The 16,927-nt window shown below is 33.4% G+C and overlaps 1 protein-coding gene across 9 annotated transcripts in view; it reads right to left on the bottom strand.

Moving 5' to 3' along the window:
• LOC113511282 (dystonin) overlaps positions 1–16,927 on the bottom strand; it is a 372,284-nt gene that overhangs the window by 215,807 nt on the left and 139,550 nt on the right. For 5 of the 9 annotated variants that reach the window (XM_052903175.1, XM_052903174.1, XM_052903179.1 and 2 more), the window contains exon 2: positions 12,539–13,283. The exons of 2 other annotated variants lie outside the window; for them this stretch is intronic. In XM_052903175.1, coding sequence (XP_052759135.1) covers positions 12,539–12,755 — 217 coding nt within the window. In that variant the 5' untranslated portion in view covers positions 12,756–13,283. The remainder of the gene's footprint in view (positions 1–12,538; positions 13,284–16,927) is intronic. 2 more of the 9 variants (XM_052903178.1, XM_052903182.1) reach the window with 1 other exon arrangement.

The raw sequence follows: 16,927 nt of genomic DNA, 5'->3' as shown, positions 1-16,927 counted from the left end.
TAAGATGCAAAAGGTGAATTAAGAACTTTTCGGAAGTAAAAAAAAAATAGGCAAAGTTGCGAGTAAATGCCAATTACGAGTCAATATTTATTATCGTCATTAACAAAACTACAGAATCATTGTCATTATTATGTAAAAAAAAAAACGGTATTCAATCGACTTTAAAAAGAAGAAGATTCTCAATATAGCTGTATTTTTATATGTTTATTACCTCATATCTCCATCAGTTCTAAACCGATACGGAAAATTATTTTTTTTATCTAAAAGTATATACTTACAGATTGGTTCTATAGAAATTTTATCAAAATTAGTTTAGTAGTTTAGTTTTCAGATCAAAATAACTGGTTTTGTCACAATTAAAATCGGTATTTTTGTGAGAATCTTTAACTCTTCTTTGCATAATGGTAGAAATTTCCATCATAACATTGAATGCCTAAAAATATATAAAAGAACAATTTCACTTTAAGTTGATCGTGTCTGGACACGTTTTTAATGTCCATTGTAGAAAAAAAACATAGCTGTCAAATTTATTTTCTTAACCATTTTTCCTTTAATTTTGAACATGAATTATAACACCTTGATTTATTTCAGCAATAAAAAAAATCATGTAAAGAAAATACCTATTGTTTGCCGATTTGTACTATCCAATCAGATTAATACGCATCAGAGTTTTGTTGATTTATTCCTTAGTAAACGCAATTATATAAATCGTTTTAAGTCACTTTATCTGAAGTGGCATTATCTTAAAAAACTTCTGTGTTGAAGACATCCTATTGGAATTTCGCAATTGAGATCATATCTCTTATCGAATCATGAATGCCTGGTACTCGGATATTTTAATTAGCCATCTTCGCTTAATCAAGATGAATTGCGAACTAAGGTCTCTTCTATCTCTCTCTGGCGCGGTATGTTAGATAAATTGACCCGAGTTCCTGGCATGTGTTACAAGAAGATTAGTGTGAAATATAGACAGGACTGTATTTAGATACAATTCTAGTCCAACTTTAAAAAAGGAGGAGGTATGTATCCACGTCTATTCGGTTGTATTTTTTTGTCTGTAACTCCATAATTAACTTTATAGTTCTGTCACTTATAAACTGATCTGGAAAATGTTTATTCATCTTTTTTTTTATACAACTTAGAATGGCAAACAAGCTGACGGCCCACCTGATGAAAAGTGGTAACCGTCGCCTATAGACATGAGCAGTACCATGGACATAACAGAGTATACTGTTTCGCCCATGATACCCCCCATGCGTTGCCATTCCTGAGGACTCAAATGTCATTGCTCTGTACCCAGTAAATTCACGCCATATCTCACCCTTCAAACCGAAACACAGCCATGCAAACACAACTGCTTCATGGTTGAAACACGAATGGGGTAGAGGTACCCTAGCAATCGACTTTTGTACAAAGTCTCCCTCATCTGAAAGGATACATTTTCAGATTGATCCCATAGCGTTTTATCAAAACCGGTTCAGAACTTTAGATTTTAAATACAGATAACTAACTTGTTTTTCTGCGATTCAACTTGGTTTTCTGAGAAATAATAATTTATTTATTGAAATATCAACATGCAAAAAAAAAATGTTGATATTTGAATGATCAAAAGAACGAGATTGTTTTTTGTGAGGCTAATATATTGTACGTAGATTTTTTAATAAATCAATCTCAGAACTCAGTGATCTGAGATCAATTTATTATATATATTTTAATTTACCCGGAATTTAAAAAAAATTACATCTGTTGAGTACTACTTATGATCCACGAACGCCTCAAATTGTTTAAAAAAAAAAAGAAAATACCGAGGACCACCGAGATTTGTACTTGCATATTCCAGCAATATATTCGCAGATGTTAATAAAAACATCATACAAGCAGCAATCTGTTGCGTTTGCGTTCGCAATAAACAGTGCACGCATAATGCAATCAGGGTTGTCAAATGTTTTAAAATATTTCTGTATTGTAGTGAGAAAGCTTGAGATTGTGAAAGATTTCGAAAACTTGTGTAAATCTAATTTCTAATCCTACATTCCAAAATAACCATGAAAAATTTCAAACTCAAGGCAGAATTCGCAATGTAATTGTAATACAGCGACAAAAAAAAAACTGAGAAAATTGCCACCAGCCCTAAAGTACTGTTCTATCTCTGGGTTGGAGCACCTGGATACTAGTTTGGTTTTCTTGATTCGATTAAAGCAGGCTATGAGAACAATCGACGATCCCAAGGTCACAAGTGGTATTGAGCCCTTAAATCAAAGGTGAGACTTTGCCTCCCTTTGTAAGTTATACAGCTTATATAATGGATTATAAACTGAGGAATTATTAGAAATGGACAGGGAATTTATCCTCATAAGCTAAAATTCGAGCTAAAAATCGAGAAAAGACTGAACTCAACTGAAAAGAATCAAAACACGTCGTCAATGAGTATTGATGACGCAGTTCTAACTGGTCGCAGTTAGATTACTCAATTTTTATTATCCAGTTCTTAAATTTAGGATAAATAAGCAATTGATTTATCCTTGAAACAAACCAGACGCAAAGAGTCTAGACTGATTTTACGACTCTTTTATGTCAACAGTCTATGGACATATGTACAAACATATCGACGTTGAAATCGATACTTTTCCATTACACTTTTCAGCACATGTTTTTAATGCCAACTAAAAATTTTGGAACAAAGAATATTCATATAAAAATGTTTGTGAATCAGCTGTTAAGGTGCGATTTAATAATTCACAAATATAGACACATTACTGCATATTGTTAAATAATAAATGCTCGAGACAGTCTTAAACTGCGCTCCCGAATTCTCCTAAAGGGCTCCAATTGAGTTCGAAATTAGTCTTCCCCGGATTGAAAACATGAGTATAGCATAATTTCTGCATATACGATTCATAATATCTGTCCAACTACTACAGTAGAGCGGGTAGCGCCCTCTGATATCAAGAGTCTCTGTACGCATTACATGAAAGCTTTTAGCATAGCTAACCAAACAATTTTACGTGCTAAAATTTTCTAAATCACGATCATTTTAAACGACTCTAATATAAATTTGGAAAATATATATTTTAGGCTGGGATCCAATCTTAGACTTCAGGACAGCTGTCAAACGTTGTTCCAGTGGGTTGTAGAATAATTATATAATTAAATTACTGTTTTTAATAATATATCAAGTTTATCCGAAAGATAGATGTAGGATTTTACTCAGTTACGTTCTTTTTCAAGATATCTGCTCGTAAAATGTCAAACAAGCTAACGGTCCACCTGATGAAAAGTAGTAACTGTCGCCTATAAACAACATCATCGGTATTACAGAATGCACTATCAAGTCTATGGTACCCCTCATGCGTTGCTATTCCTGAGGATTAGGATGTTATGCCTTAACTAACTCGTTATTTCACGCTGGATCATTTATGCTTGGATAAACAAGTATTTACGTACACCACAACGGCAATTGTCAACAACGGGTTCGACCCATTAAAGGATATGTTTTGAACCCCAATAACATAAAGAGATGTGTTATAAGTTTAACGTGTCTATCTGCGGCATCGTAGCTTCTAAATGAATAAACCAGTTATGATGCGGTTTTTATTTAAAAACTGACGTGAACGAGATGGATACAATTTATAATAAGTTTCAAAGTCATCAGCTCTTTTTATAGGTTTTAAAATTTAAAAATTTTTAATAAATTTGTAGTTATTTTAAGGATTATTTCCATAAGTTGGCAGCCCTGTTGCGAGTGTGAATGCACCAATTGGCGGCCGGTGGCGACTGAATTGATCACACAAATGCGAATTAACACTTCGGGAGATCGCTCCAAAGATAATTTACGGCTGTTTGGAATATTTGTGATTGCTCCTACAAGTATGCTTAAGATTGGTAGCACTTGGTGGAATTTTGAATTCATCTTATCTGTGTTTGTTTTTCGCTGTGTGGTCCAGCCTTGCGACTTAAAATAAAAGACATATCTAAAGTCTATTCCAAGTTCTAAATTCAAACATCTCAAATGTAATTTCGATACAAACATTTAGTTTCTGTCTTTTAAAATTCCTGTTTGGAAACCATAGATATAGTAAGTATCCTTTCTAAGCAACAATTTGTGTCAAAGATTTTTGCAGACTTGATGCCAAGGAATTATACCAGTCTGCCTTATCTACACCCACACTTTCGCTTGATTAAGCAATATTGTATCTTGGTGCAACAAATGTATGAATAATTCTCCGTGCAATAACAGTCAGATTGGCAACCGCAACAGTGTGGGCAGAACTTATGTATTGAGGTGGTCTATAGGAGTTTACCTTTATTTTTAAGCGACATTCAAATAAAGGTGGTTTTCAGTTCATCTAGTTCATTGCTATTTTTACAAAGTTAAAAAATGGAGACATTTTTAAGGTCCCAGGACTCTATCACTTGTAACTGATTTAGAAATTTATTTTTTATTTTAAAACATATATATATATATACACACATATATATACTTCAGCTGCCCGCTAACAAACATGCTCTCTAAGTGCATTGGGTTGACTGGAAGAGATCTCTGTCAGAGATAAGTCCACACTTGCTCATAATATTTATAAATGCATTAACAATGTAATTAATTAGTTGAAATTGATTTTTTTATGGAATGAATTCTACTTGTTTTTGACTCTTCTTTTGAAGCTACCTTACGTCTTTACGGAGCCAAATATGTACGAATTTAGATAAGATTTTAAAAATCTTTAGTTCAGTACTAGTTTAGTACAATATTAGATTAGTGAGATAGAAGTCATCAAAGCTTTTTCCAAAACCGTAAATAATTTTTGCTTCTATTTCTTTACTGCTATTACTACAATGTGATTACAATGTTAATTTTAAACATTAATTTACGTGATTACGTGAGCTCCGCTAGTTTCATGATTCACTCCGTTTCAAACTTTCAACGTCAATATTCAATGTTCATTATTCATTGTTGACCTACAACGTAAATGATCAATCATCAAGTGTGTCTCATTCAACGAGCTGGTTACAATTAATTGCATCGAACGATCTTGTCAATTACTAATAGGCATCTAACTTGATGTCTATTTTAAGTATGTACAATTATAATAATTATCTTATCTGTACTGATTGAAAGACTGCATGTAGCTGAGATGCGAATGTTGAGACGGATGTGTGGTGAGCCAAAAATGGGCATAATAAATTTGCGTTCCAGAAAAAAACAACAGACCTCAATTATGGCAAAACCAGTTATTTTGATTTAAAACTTAAATTACTAAACCGATTTTGTTAAAATTTCTATAGGACCAATCTTTACGTATATCCTTTCAGATAAAAAAAGAATTTTACAAATCGGTTTATAACCGTCAGAGCTGTAAAGTAACAAACATAAAAAATACAACCGATTTGAGAATCTCCTTCTTTTTTAAGTCGGTTGAAAATTAAGAATGAGTGGTTCCCTCTGCCTTCACCGCAAAGGACTTGGCGTGAAGATAGATATAGAGATAGTATATCAGAGGAAGTATGAAAGTAGTGCCAGTAATAGAAAAGTAACTGTCTGTTCCAGTATAGACACATGATGCGCAGTTATGAGGAGCATGTTTTAAGAATAGTATTAAGTATGTATGTGAATGGCGATAAGGGCAAGAGGAAGGCCTAAAAAGAAATGAATGAATGATGTGAAAGATATATGGGCAGAATGGGAGTGAATGCGTAAATGACTGCTAAGAGGAGAATGGAAGAGAAAAAAAAATTAAACTGACCCCAAACAAACAATTGGGATAAGAGTAGGAAGATGATGATAATCTGTATATGCAAAGTAAATGAACTACAGATGTATAGAATCAACACACTTCTAAATGTATAAGAATTTGCACAAAAAAAAAAAGACCAAGGAGGAGCACTGTTTTACAAAAATAAAAGTACACTAAAGAAGCTGTTGTCATCATTTATTTACACAGCCTGCTTAGTAATTTTTAACGATGTAATTTTCCACGAGCATCTAGAAAAAATATATTTATCAAATTTACCATTTATTTATATCATTAAATTCTATTAGATAAAATCGATGTTTACTTATAACCTTAGTTTTCAATAAGAATAACAAAATACAAAATAGTAGTATTTATTTAAATTACATAATTATAAAATTTGCTTGAAAATGTTCAGTTACGTACCATTTCACTTTTATATTTAATCTTTGTTTGTATGTAAGTTTATAATTAACAAGCTCTTTGTTCGCTATTTTTTTCACGTCAATTTCAGAAGTAGGAAAACCAATGAAATGTTCCACTTTTAGATGATGTGTCAAAATAAAACATGCACCACATTTTAAGTCAGAGCTCCAGAAATACAACTGTGAAAACCGCAACATAATGCACCTATTAGATTTCGCATGATGCCAAAACAAACAAACAAACAAACAGATAATCATTTTTTTTCATAAATTATTAATTTAGCATCTGTTGGTCTTACTAAGACCTTTCATATTATTTTTTCTTAAATATCTCCCATGTAAAGACTTTGTCGAGTTACAATTTTATTATAATAATAATCAAAATTTAGAAATGTAGAATGACCTATCCACTAGATGGAGTGACGACTTCAAATGTATTGCAAGAAGCCAGTGGATACAAGTGGCTCAGGACCGTTCTTTATGGCCAGTCCATGGGAAGGCCTATGTTCAGCAATCGACAGATAATGGCTGACATGATGATGATGATGATAATGATGATGAGTAAAATTTCACATAAAAGTTTCCGTCAGCTAATTAATAATAAATATTTTCGAAATATAATTTTCTATCGTTATATTTTACGTGTTGGAAAAAGTTTAGAGCGTGATTTAGACTTTTAAATTTACAGCGATACATTTAAATTGAAAAGGTCAGTACAAAAGAGGTGATTGCATATCCGCCAGGTTTTTATTAATCTTAGAATGCGAACAATAAATCGTTCGACCTTGACAGTTGCAGCGCTCACCTGCATTGACCTAGTTTCGTTATCTAGTTTCATATCCGCTGAAATGCAAGTCCTATGTCTATCGGGGTTTAGAAGTTCTTAGATATACCTAAGCCTTGCGCGAGGGGGGGAAATAACCACATTACTAGCAATATACCGTCAGGTCGACCCCCACGTTGTTCCCCTGGAAACCAACGTGTTTAATTCTAGTTGAATTCATCACGATGGGCTAATTGACCTGCTTTCATCCTCATCTGTCATCTCTCACTGGTGCCCCGCCATTATATACCGATAGCACAGGCGAGGTTACCATACCATTATCACCCATTAAAAAAACCCCTTATTAAGGTCTATGTTCAACAGTGGACAATTTATGGCTGAAAACAGCTTGCGCGAGGAAGGAAAGGGATTGTTAGTAATGGAGACTAAGAATCCCATTGCTAGCAATATACCCAACCAGGTCAACCTCCTCGCGGTTCCCCCTGAAAACTATCATGGTTAATTCCTGATGAATTCATCATGATGAACTAACTGGCCTGTTTTCATTCTCATCTATCGCCCTTCACTAGTGCTCCACTAGCGTAGCCCGTTAGCGCAGGCGGGGTTACTATTCCGTTTTCACCCATAAAAAATAAATGCTTGTGCGAGGGATGAGTTAAGAATTCTTCAAAAAGTGTATATAAAGGTTTTTTCAGGGTCGTAAACGCTCACGTGACACTCCTAGTGTTGCAGGCGTCCATAGGCTACAGTAACCGTTTACCATCCGATTGGGTATATGCTTGTTTGTCACCTTCGTGATATAAAACAAAAAATGCGGGAAGCAAGAGATGTGTCTAAGGACACTCGGTTCTTTCTGCCTACCCGAAGATAGATAGAACTCTATCTCTCTCTTTGTGTGGCTTGACTCCTATCAGTTTACTGAAATAACTATATAGATGTCGCTCCTCGCAATATGAGAATTATTGACTGTAATACCAATTCGCGGTCGATTTCACTAATTAACCGATTTGTTCCAATGTCTGGGGTCAATATGATCAAGCGGCGGTCTCTTGAGGTCATTTGGTCCAGTGTCACTTGCTGCATCATGCTCTTTGTTTGAGATGTAAAGCAACATAGGACTTAATATGATGACTCATAAAATTCAAATTCCTTAGTGCATAATAAAAATACCTGCTTCACTAATTCTCGAAATATCATTTTTTTAAAAGATTTTCAAATGAAGTAGATTCGTAATTTGTCAATATTTTTGTTGCTATGTGCTGTCGTTAATTCTGATATAATTTTATTTAGCAATCGATTAGTTTTACTTTTGTTTTAGTACCATATTAATTTGGGAACAATAGAAGACGTAATTTTCATTGCAGAGCAAAATGAAGCAATGTTTACAGAACGAAGCAAAGTCTACAAAACGAAGCAAAGTTTACATAATAAAGTTAAGTCTACGAAACGAAGCTAAGTCTACAGAACGAAGCAAAGTTTCCTTCCTCTACTTGTACATATAATTCTATATTCTAAATACAAATATTTTCAATCTAATATTTCAATGAAACTTATCGTTTAAACATGTATGTCTGTTCACGATTTAATACGTTGTTTCTTTTTTTTTATATTTATTCTGCATGAAGGAAACACGAATATATACGTATGTATGTTTATTACAATAGTGTTTTGTGCCCCAGAGAATAATTGAAAAGTAAATAAATAGACTTTGTCGCAACCCAAAACCATAGATTGCATATCAGTAGATAAAGTTATTATCAAAATCAGTTATCTATGTACAAAACAATGATAAGGTATTAACAGGCACAGTGCACTAATTTACTAAGTAGGCAGCAAATGTGACGAAAGAACGCGCATAAAATAGAACGGAAAGAATCAAACTATATCTTACAAATAATTTAAAAAAAAAGTAAATTCTATTTTTATATGTATATCTTATGTTAGACATCTTCGCGAATTTTGAAGTTTTAAAATAAAAACAGTGAGATTAATAGTGTATCCATCTATATTTTTTTAGAGTAAAAAATATATTTTGTAATAACAGCCATATTAACTTAAATGAGTTTTAGTCGAGACATCTTAACTAGTTTCAGGACCATCCGGAACGAAGTTAAGTTACATGTTAAAACCCTACCTAGAATAAAGAAATTAAAATATTTGAAACTTGTGGTCATAGCAGAAGATGGATCGATAACTGCTGATATTAACCATAGAACGAAGTCTAAGTGTCATAAATGGCGGAGTTCTCTGTGATCCAAAAATGCCTATTAAAAGTTAAGGCAAGGCCTACAAAACTGCTGTGAGACCAGTTCATGACCAGGCTGTGGTAGCGAAACGATAACTTAAAAAAACGCATGATCAAAAATTTAAATGCAGCAAGTATTGTGCTGATGGATTTACTTTTAAGAATTAAATGCGTAATGAGTACATACGGGGTAGATTTAAGGTTGGGCCTATCGCAGATAAAATTGTAGAGTCCAGGCTGAAGTGGTATGCATGCAACGAAGCGACCCGATTGCCATGTATTGAAGAAATGCCTTTTCATGGTTGTAATAAAAAGAGGACGAGGTAGGCCGCTACTACCTCGTTATCAAATGTCCAGATGGATAGAGGATTATGAAGCAGCTAAGCCTAGCTGCTAGTGACACCAATTAGAAAGCCAAATAGCTTCGTATGATAAGGAAAGCCGATCCCGCGTTATATATATATATATATATATATATATATATATATATATATATATATATATATATATATATATATATATATATATATATATATATATATATATATATATATATATATATATATATATATATATATATATTAGATATGGCGTGAATTTACTGGGTACAGAGGAACAACACCTGAGCCCTCAGGAATAGCAACACATGGATGATATCTTGGGCGAAATAGTATACTCTGTTATTTCCATGATACTGCTCACGTCTATAGGCGACAGTTACTACTTTCCATCAGGTGGGCCGTCAGCTTGTTTGCCATTCTGATTTGAATAAAAACAAATATTTAATAGTGTAATATACCTCTTACTAGATAAAGTACAAAAATATAACTGGTGTCATCCCATGACGTAATGTATTAAGAGATATAGTTTTTGCGAATTTTTTTTCGATTTATACCATACCCACCCACAGAGTTCTTGCGTTCATTATTTTTAAGTCCATTGAAAAGGAAACTTTATTCACTTTCTGTCTGTTCATCGAGTACAGGTGTGGGCAGTGGTGTACTGTGTATTACATACATATATACATACATCTCGCCCCCGACTTCTCGCCGAGTGAAATCAACGCAATTAATTCAAGGTCAATCTATACTAATATATTAAGGAGGAAGACTGTTTGTTTGAACGTAGTAATGTATGAAATTACCAATGGGTATTGCAAAATTCTTTTTGTGCTTGATAGATTACCAGAGGGGTCTTTGTACAAAAGTCGAATGCTTGGATACCTCTGTCCCATTCGTGTTTCAACCGTGAAGCAGTTGTGTTTGCATGGCTGTGTTTCGGTTTGAAGGGTGAAATATGGCGTGAATTTACTGGGTACGGAGGAATAACACCTGACTCCTCAGGAATGGCAACGCATGGGAGGTATCATGGGCGAAACAGTATACTCTATTATATCCATGGTACTGCTCATGTCTATAGGCGACGGTTACCACTTTCCATCAGGTGGGCTGTTAGCTTGTTTGCCATTCTAAGTTGTATAAAAAAAAAATACCAGATCGATATCCACATTATCCATGCCTAGGTAAATGTGCACAGTGGTTTTAAAAATCTAAATGTGTCCATCAACTTTTGACGCTGACTGTACTTCTAAATAATTTAACATGTATTAACATGAACTCTGAACTTTACGTTAATAACTTCGCACATAATCACATATTATGCAATAATATCCTCATTTAGCTTCTTATATTACATTTTTTGTTTGCACTTGAGTGATTACCGCTATTTATTATGTCAAGAATATGAATAGAAAAAAAAAACAAGTTAAAGACCCGTTTACATGCAGCTACTGCATTTAATCTCATTACAGCAAAAAGCTCGTTTATTATCCCATTGCTGGATTTAGTAATGATTAGAAATGTAGTTATTTTAATGATTAATTTAAGTGAGCAATGCTATGGGACTCATCCACACCAATTTATGAATCGTAAGTTTGTTTGTTTTAACGCGCTGATCTCTGTAACTACCAGTCGTATTTGAAAAATTCTTTTTACTTTTAATAACTGATTTCTTGAGAAAGATTATAAGTTATTCAATATCATATTACAACCAAGCATGAAGTCGCGGGATACAGCTAGTATTTCATAATTTTGATACGCAAAAAAAATTGCGATTTTGCGATCATTTCACGATCCAAATTAATATAGAACTATTAGGAACTAAATCTTACCGACTGACAAAAGAATTATCAAAATGAGAATAAAAAAAATACAGCTTAACACAAAAACAAAAAAAAGATTTTGTTCTATAAAGCACCACCAATATTAGTCATGGCTAAACCAGATATTTTGATTTGAGAACAAAAACTAATAAATTGATTTAGATAAAATTACGGGACCAATCTCACATTATATTCTTTCAGATAGAATAGAATAGAAAATATTTACTGCCAGAAAAACACAATTACAAAAGAAAATACAAATATATTAAAAATATAGGAAGTGTTGGACACTTCCTAAATTTTTATATATGAGTATTAGGCAAAAGGAACTGACTCAGCTGATGCTGTAAGTGTCCTAGTGCAATGTGTACAACTACACAGCGCTGGTTTTCCGCCAATCCCTCTCTTAACTCTCTCAAAAGAAATATGAGGCAACATACAAAAACAAAATTAGAACCTCCTCCTTTATCCAAATTAGTTGAAAAAAGAATCAAACTGGCATTCTTCTTGTATAGAGAAAAGATTCTACAACTTGTACTCCCTTACTTGCATTCAGTTTAACATTTAGTTAACCAAGCAAATCTCGATAAAGTGGTATCCGTTATATTGCATAATTGATGTGGGCTGCTGATGACGATGCATGGGAAAATGTGGTGTGTTCATATTTTAAATATGAGATTAATTAGTCATACAAAAACACTATTCTCACACAACCGGATTTCAGTGTGTTTTTAATATAGTTAGATGAGACAGTGTTAGAAAAACAGTAAATTGAACTTGGTTTACTGTTAAAAGATAGCATTTTTTTGTTGAACATATCGCCCTTTTAGTAAAATATAAACTCGAAATTGGCAAAATGTATTTTATGAAATACCGACTTAAAGAGACACATCTTTCTCTAAGGAAATTTAAGTCCTAATGAAAATAGGCGTTTTTTCTTGACTAAGCTATGAAACTTGTTTTTTTTTTGTCGGTATTTTTAATTATTATATCATTTTGTCAATTTTAAGTTTAAATCAATATTTTACTAAGGATACGATATATAATACATGCCTATGACACACTAGCAAATATCAAATTAGTTGAATTAGAAATCTATTGTAGTATTTTGATGCGTGTAACCGAACACTTGGTTAAACAGGGTTGCCACAACAACGAAAACACACGCATTCTCTATAACCCATCACCACGAACCTGACTGTTGTATAAAGAACTCCCAACAAGTTGTACCTTTGAATTTTGTTAAATTTTCCTCGTAGACCTGATCATGCTTTTCGCCGCCATTCCTTTCGCTGCGGTGTCTCTTCGGCTGGTGTGAGTGAGACGGGTGCTCATAGTAAGCGTTCCCGTTCACACCGTCCTCTTGTGGGTCAAACCCTAGGCGTTCCTTGTAGTACGCTTGTGTAGACATGTTTACACACACACACTTATCATTTCAAAATTCGGGCAGGGCTTTTACAATTAAAAAAACACGTTCCGTTTCACGCGTAACTCGCGAACAATTGTGAAGGGATCCGCCAAAATCCTTCCACAATTCACCCGCGGCACGAAGGTCACTTTAAAACGATTCACCACTATTTTATCGCGATCGATGTCACAGTTCTACAAAAGGAAAGTTGCTGTAAACCCCTTGACACACACTTAATGCTCTTGACACAATTTTTTATTCACTATACAATTATTCATTTGCAATTACTCACTTAATATCGATTTACTTAAAAGCTTGTTAATGTTAATATGGCAACGATCTAATATATAAGCGTTAGTTTTTGAATTTGGAATGCATGGATTACTTCTTAATTTTTTAATATTCGATTTAAAATTTTCAATTTCGGTTCGAGCTCGACACTTCAACTATATTATACACTCGGTTGTCTTTGGGTTTTCACACGGAGTTTCGTAGACATTTGTGTAAATAACGAAACGGTGGAAACACGACCTGTGGAGACAAAGAAATTGTTTAAATATCGCATTTCGAGGTCTAAATTGCCTCATACTAAATGATTCATGTTAACAACAAGATCTTTATGAGTAAGTAATGACTGTAGGTAAAATGTTGTTGGTCATGAGAACGAGGATTTCGGTAATTTTGTTGGCGGCCTTGTTTTTAAAACGATAATTTTTGTCTATGCTCAATACAACAGATTTAGAGGTTAACGTACACTATAATTTAAGTTTACAAATAATCTACACTGCTTATTGTTTACAAGGAAATACTCATAACGTTTTTATTTATATGGTTTATTTACAAAGCTTTTTTTTTAATGTATATATATATAGAAGAGGATGCTGTGTGTTTGACTAACTGCCCCATATATTTACGGACAACTGAAACCATTAATGTTAAATCCAGAATCATGAAATTTTGTAGATAAGTTCTTTATATAACGAAGGTGAACAATAAAAAATTTTGAAAATTCATACCCTGAAGGAGATAAAAATTTTCAAAATCCACGCGTACGAAGCCGTTATGTTACTAGTTTGTTAAAAGAAAAAAAGTAAGTAATATATTTAACTTGTAAAGTTACATGTGTTATGTAACATGATATATTTAAAAAATTTATAACTAATATATATTAGTATAATATATTAGTTTTTAAAGAGATATAAAAAAAAGTAAAGAAGATACACAACAAGTAACTGGTTACGATTGCATTACATTTACGAGTCCATTTTAAAGTGGACGCACGCTATAAAAATACGTTAAACTGTAAAATAAAAATTCCAATGATACTAGACGTAAGAGGTCAATAAACATACGAGCATTTATGCATTGCATTATAAACGCAATGTGACAAACTCGTATAAATTCATAAACGCAAAATGTCAAAACTTATTACGTATTTTATGTACCAATAACGCAACTATATACAAATGTTCAATTAATAATTACCTATTATATACCTACACCTACATTAAAATACTCTGTTAAAGTATATATATATATATATATTTGTAATTTTTTTCTGTTTTCTCTGCACTTATTAAAAATTATTACATTATTAAAATTAGTACTATATATATATATATATATATATATATATATATCTCAGGATAGGGGGCTGATAAGTAACAGGGATAAATGAAGTGATACATACATACTTATAGATACTTATAGTTAAATGTATTGTGTGTGCATACATTGACATGCAATATAAGACAACAACGATTACATAACGACCTATAGTTAAATTATAAAACGAAAAAGTCAGTAACTTGGATATACCATCAACGTAGATGGAGTACTAAATAATATATTTTTTAAGTTTCTAAATATTAGACATAGATACTACTTTTTTTAAATCCAAAAATAAGAAGACGGTCTATGGTTTGGCAGTATTTTTTTTTATGTTCATTATCTCAGAACTCAGTTATTTATAAAAATAACTGGTTCATGACTGTGATTGCTCACTTAATTCAGTTTTAGAATAAACTATTTTAAGCGCCGGTAGAATCTAATAACCGGTTTATAACAAGTGATATAAACGAAAGACGGTCAATTAAAATCGGTACTTAAACCGTCACGATTAGCATAAAGTTTCGGATGAAAAAATCGTCTGTGAAGAATACAGTACCAAGGCGACATCAAAAGTAAGAGTGCGCACAATGCAATAAAGGTACCAAAACCGGTTAATTCGTACCCAAAGATGTTTATCTTATTCTTATTAAACACTATTTGTTGACGAGTATTTCAGGCCGTGGAATAAGCTCCCTGTTGAGATATTTCAGACAGACTACAGTTTGGGGTTTTTCAAAAAAAAGTCTACTAAGGTTCGTTCAGGGTCGATAACGCGTACTTGACATCCATCGTGTTGCAGGCGTCCATAGGCTGCAGTAGCTGATAACCATCAAAAGGACTGTAAGCTTGCACGAAATTAAGTCCGAAACTTCGGAATTTCATTTGATAATAATACGCTTTTAATAATACGCTGGCGGAGCACCAGTGAAGGGTGATAGATGAGAATGAAAACAGCACAGTTAGTCCATCATGATGAATTCATCAGGAATTAACCATGATAGTTTCCAGGGGGAACCGCGAGGAGGTCGACCTGGTTGGGTATATTGCAAGCAATGGAATTCTCAGTCTCCATTACTAACAGTCCCTTTCCCCCCTTTAATATATTGTTGAGTAATAGAGTAGAATACGAAGGGAAGAGGATAATCCCTTTTCCGTGGGTGTTGTAAGAAGCGACTAAGAAAACTTAATGGTCGAGGGATGGACAGCAGTGTCTTAGTTAAAACACCACCAAAGCCTAACTGCATTTGCCAACCTGTCTGCCAAGTATGGCAACTACAGGCAAAACCCCCTAATAGGGGAAGCCTATATCCAGCAGTGGACAGTCAATGGTTGACATGAATGAACGATCTCATATGTACAGACGTCGTTCGGTTAGAATTTTATTATATTACAAAGATTTGTATGATGAAATGATATCATCAAAATATTCGTACACAAACGCGAGCGACATCTTGTTTTTTATTTGTAGCATAGTTTCCGTAACCCTGGCCTTATTATATAGAAATAGTGGAACTAATCATCACACTGTGCGTCCAAGTTTTATTATTATATTATACAATTGTTACACGAATTGTTTACATTCACAATACTTCAAATATTTATTAGGCATCATACATAAGGACGAATTTCTCAATTCAAAAAACTACAAAAGAATTTATGGCAATGTTATGCGATTATCTACTAAATAGTTTATTTTTTTATGCAATTTAGAATGGCAAACACTCTGACGGCCCGCCTGACAGAAAGCGATAACCGTCGCCTAATAAACATGTCGCATATAGCACCGAAGACTTAATAAAGTATACAGTTTCGCCCATGATACCCTCTGTACGTTGACATTCCTGAAGACTCAGGTGTTATTCCTCCGTACCCTGTAAATTCACGGCCATATCGCACCCTTCAAACCAAAACACATCTGCTTAACGGTAGAAACACGAATAGGACAGAGGTTGGATACCTCTGTCCTATTCGTGTTTCTTTTTACCATACCATACCATACCATTATCATACATTAAAAAAAAAACCCTTATTAAGGTCTATGTTCAACAGTGAACAATTTATGGCTGATATGGTATAGTAAAGTTTGCCTAAATCTAATTATTAATTAAACATTTTATCTGTCTGTTACTTTTTTTTTATTACGTTACGAAGTGAGGACGGGCATAACCTTGTTTAAGCATTTCTCATTAATAATGTCCAAGAGCTTCAACCCAGGTAGTGGTCGACCGGGTTTGGCCAGTTTAGTATTTTTACCAAACTGTTTTATTTCATTTAGGCATTTTATACTAGCTTTTATACCGCGACTTCGTCCGCGTGACCGGAATACGTTCAATTACCGGGATAAAAGTAGTCTATATCCTTTTTCATCCCAAGTATGAGTAGTATTGTTGAATATTCACCTATTTTATTTATTTATTTATTTATTCATTAGTACAAATATGTGTACATGGCGGACTTAATGCTAAAAGCATTCTCTCCCAGTCAACCATAGGGAAGTGTCAGAATACTCGAATGCGGTACTACTAATTATTGATATACATACATACTAAAATTACATATATAAA

This window comes from Galleria mellonella, unplaced genomic scaffold (assembly GCF_026898425.1).
Source record: "Galleria mellonella isolate WM207_F2 unplaced genomic scaffold, CSIRO_AGI_GalMel_v1 utg133, whole genome shotgun sequence".
Taxonomy (NCBI): Eukaryota; Metazoa; Arthropoda; class Insecta; order Lepidoptera; family Pyralidae; genus Galleria; species Galleria mellonella.
The sequence above is the reverse complement of the archived record's forward strand: the minus strand, read 5'-3'. Positions and strand labels throughout refer to the sequence as shown.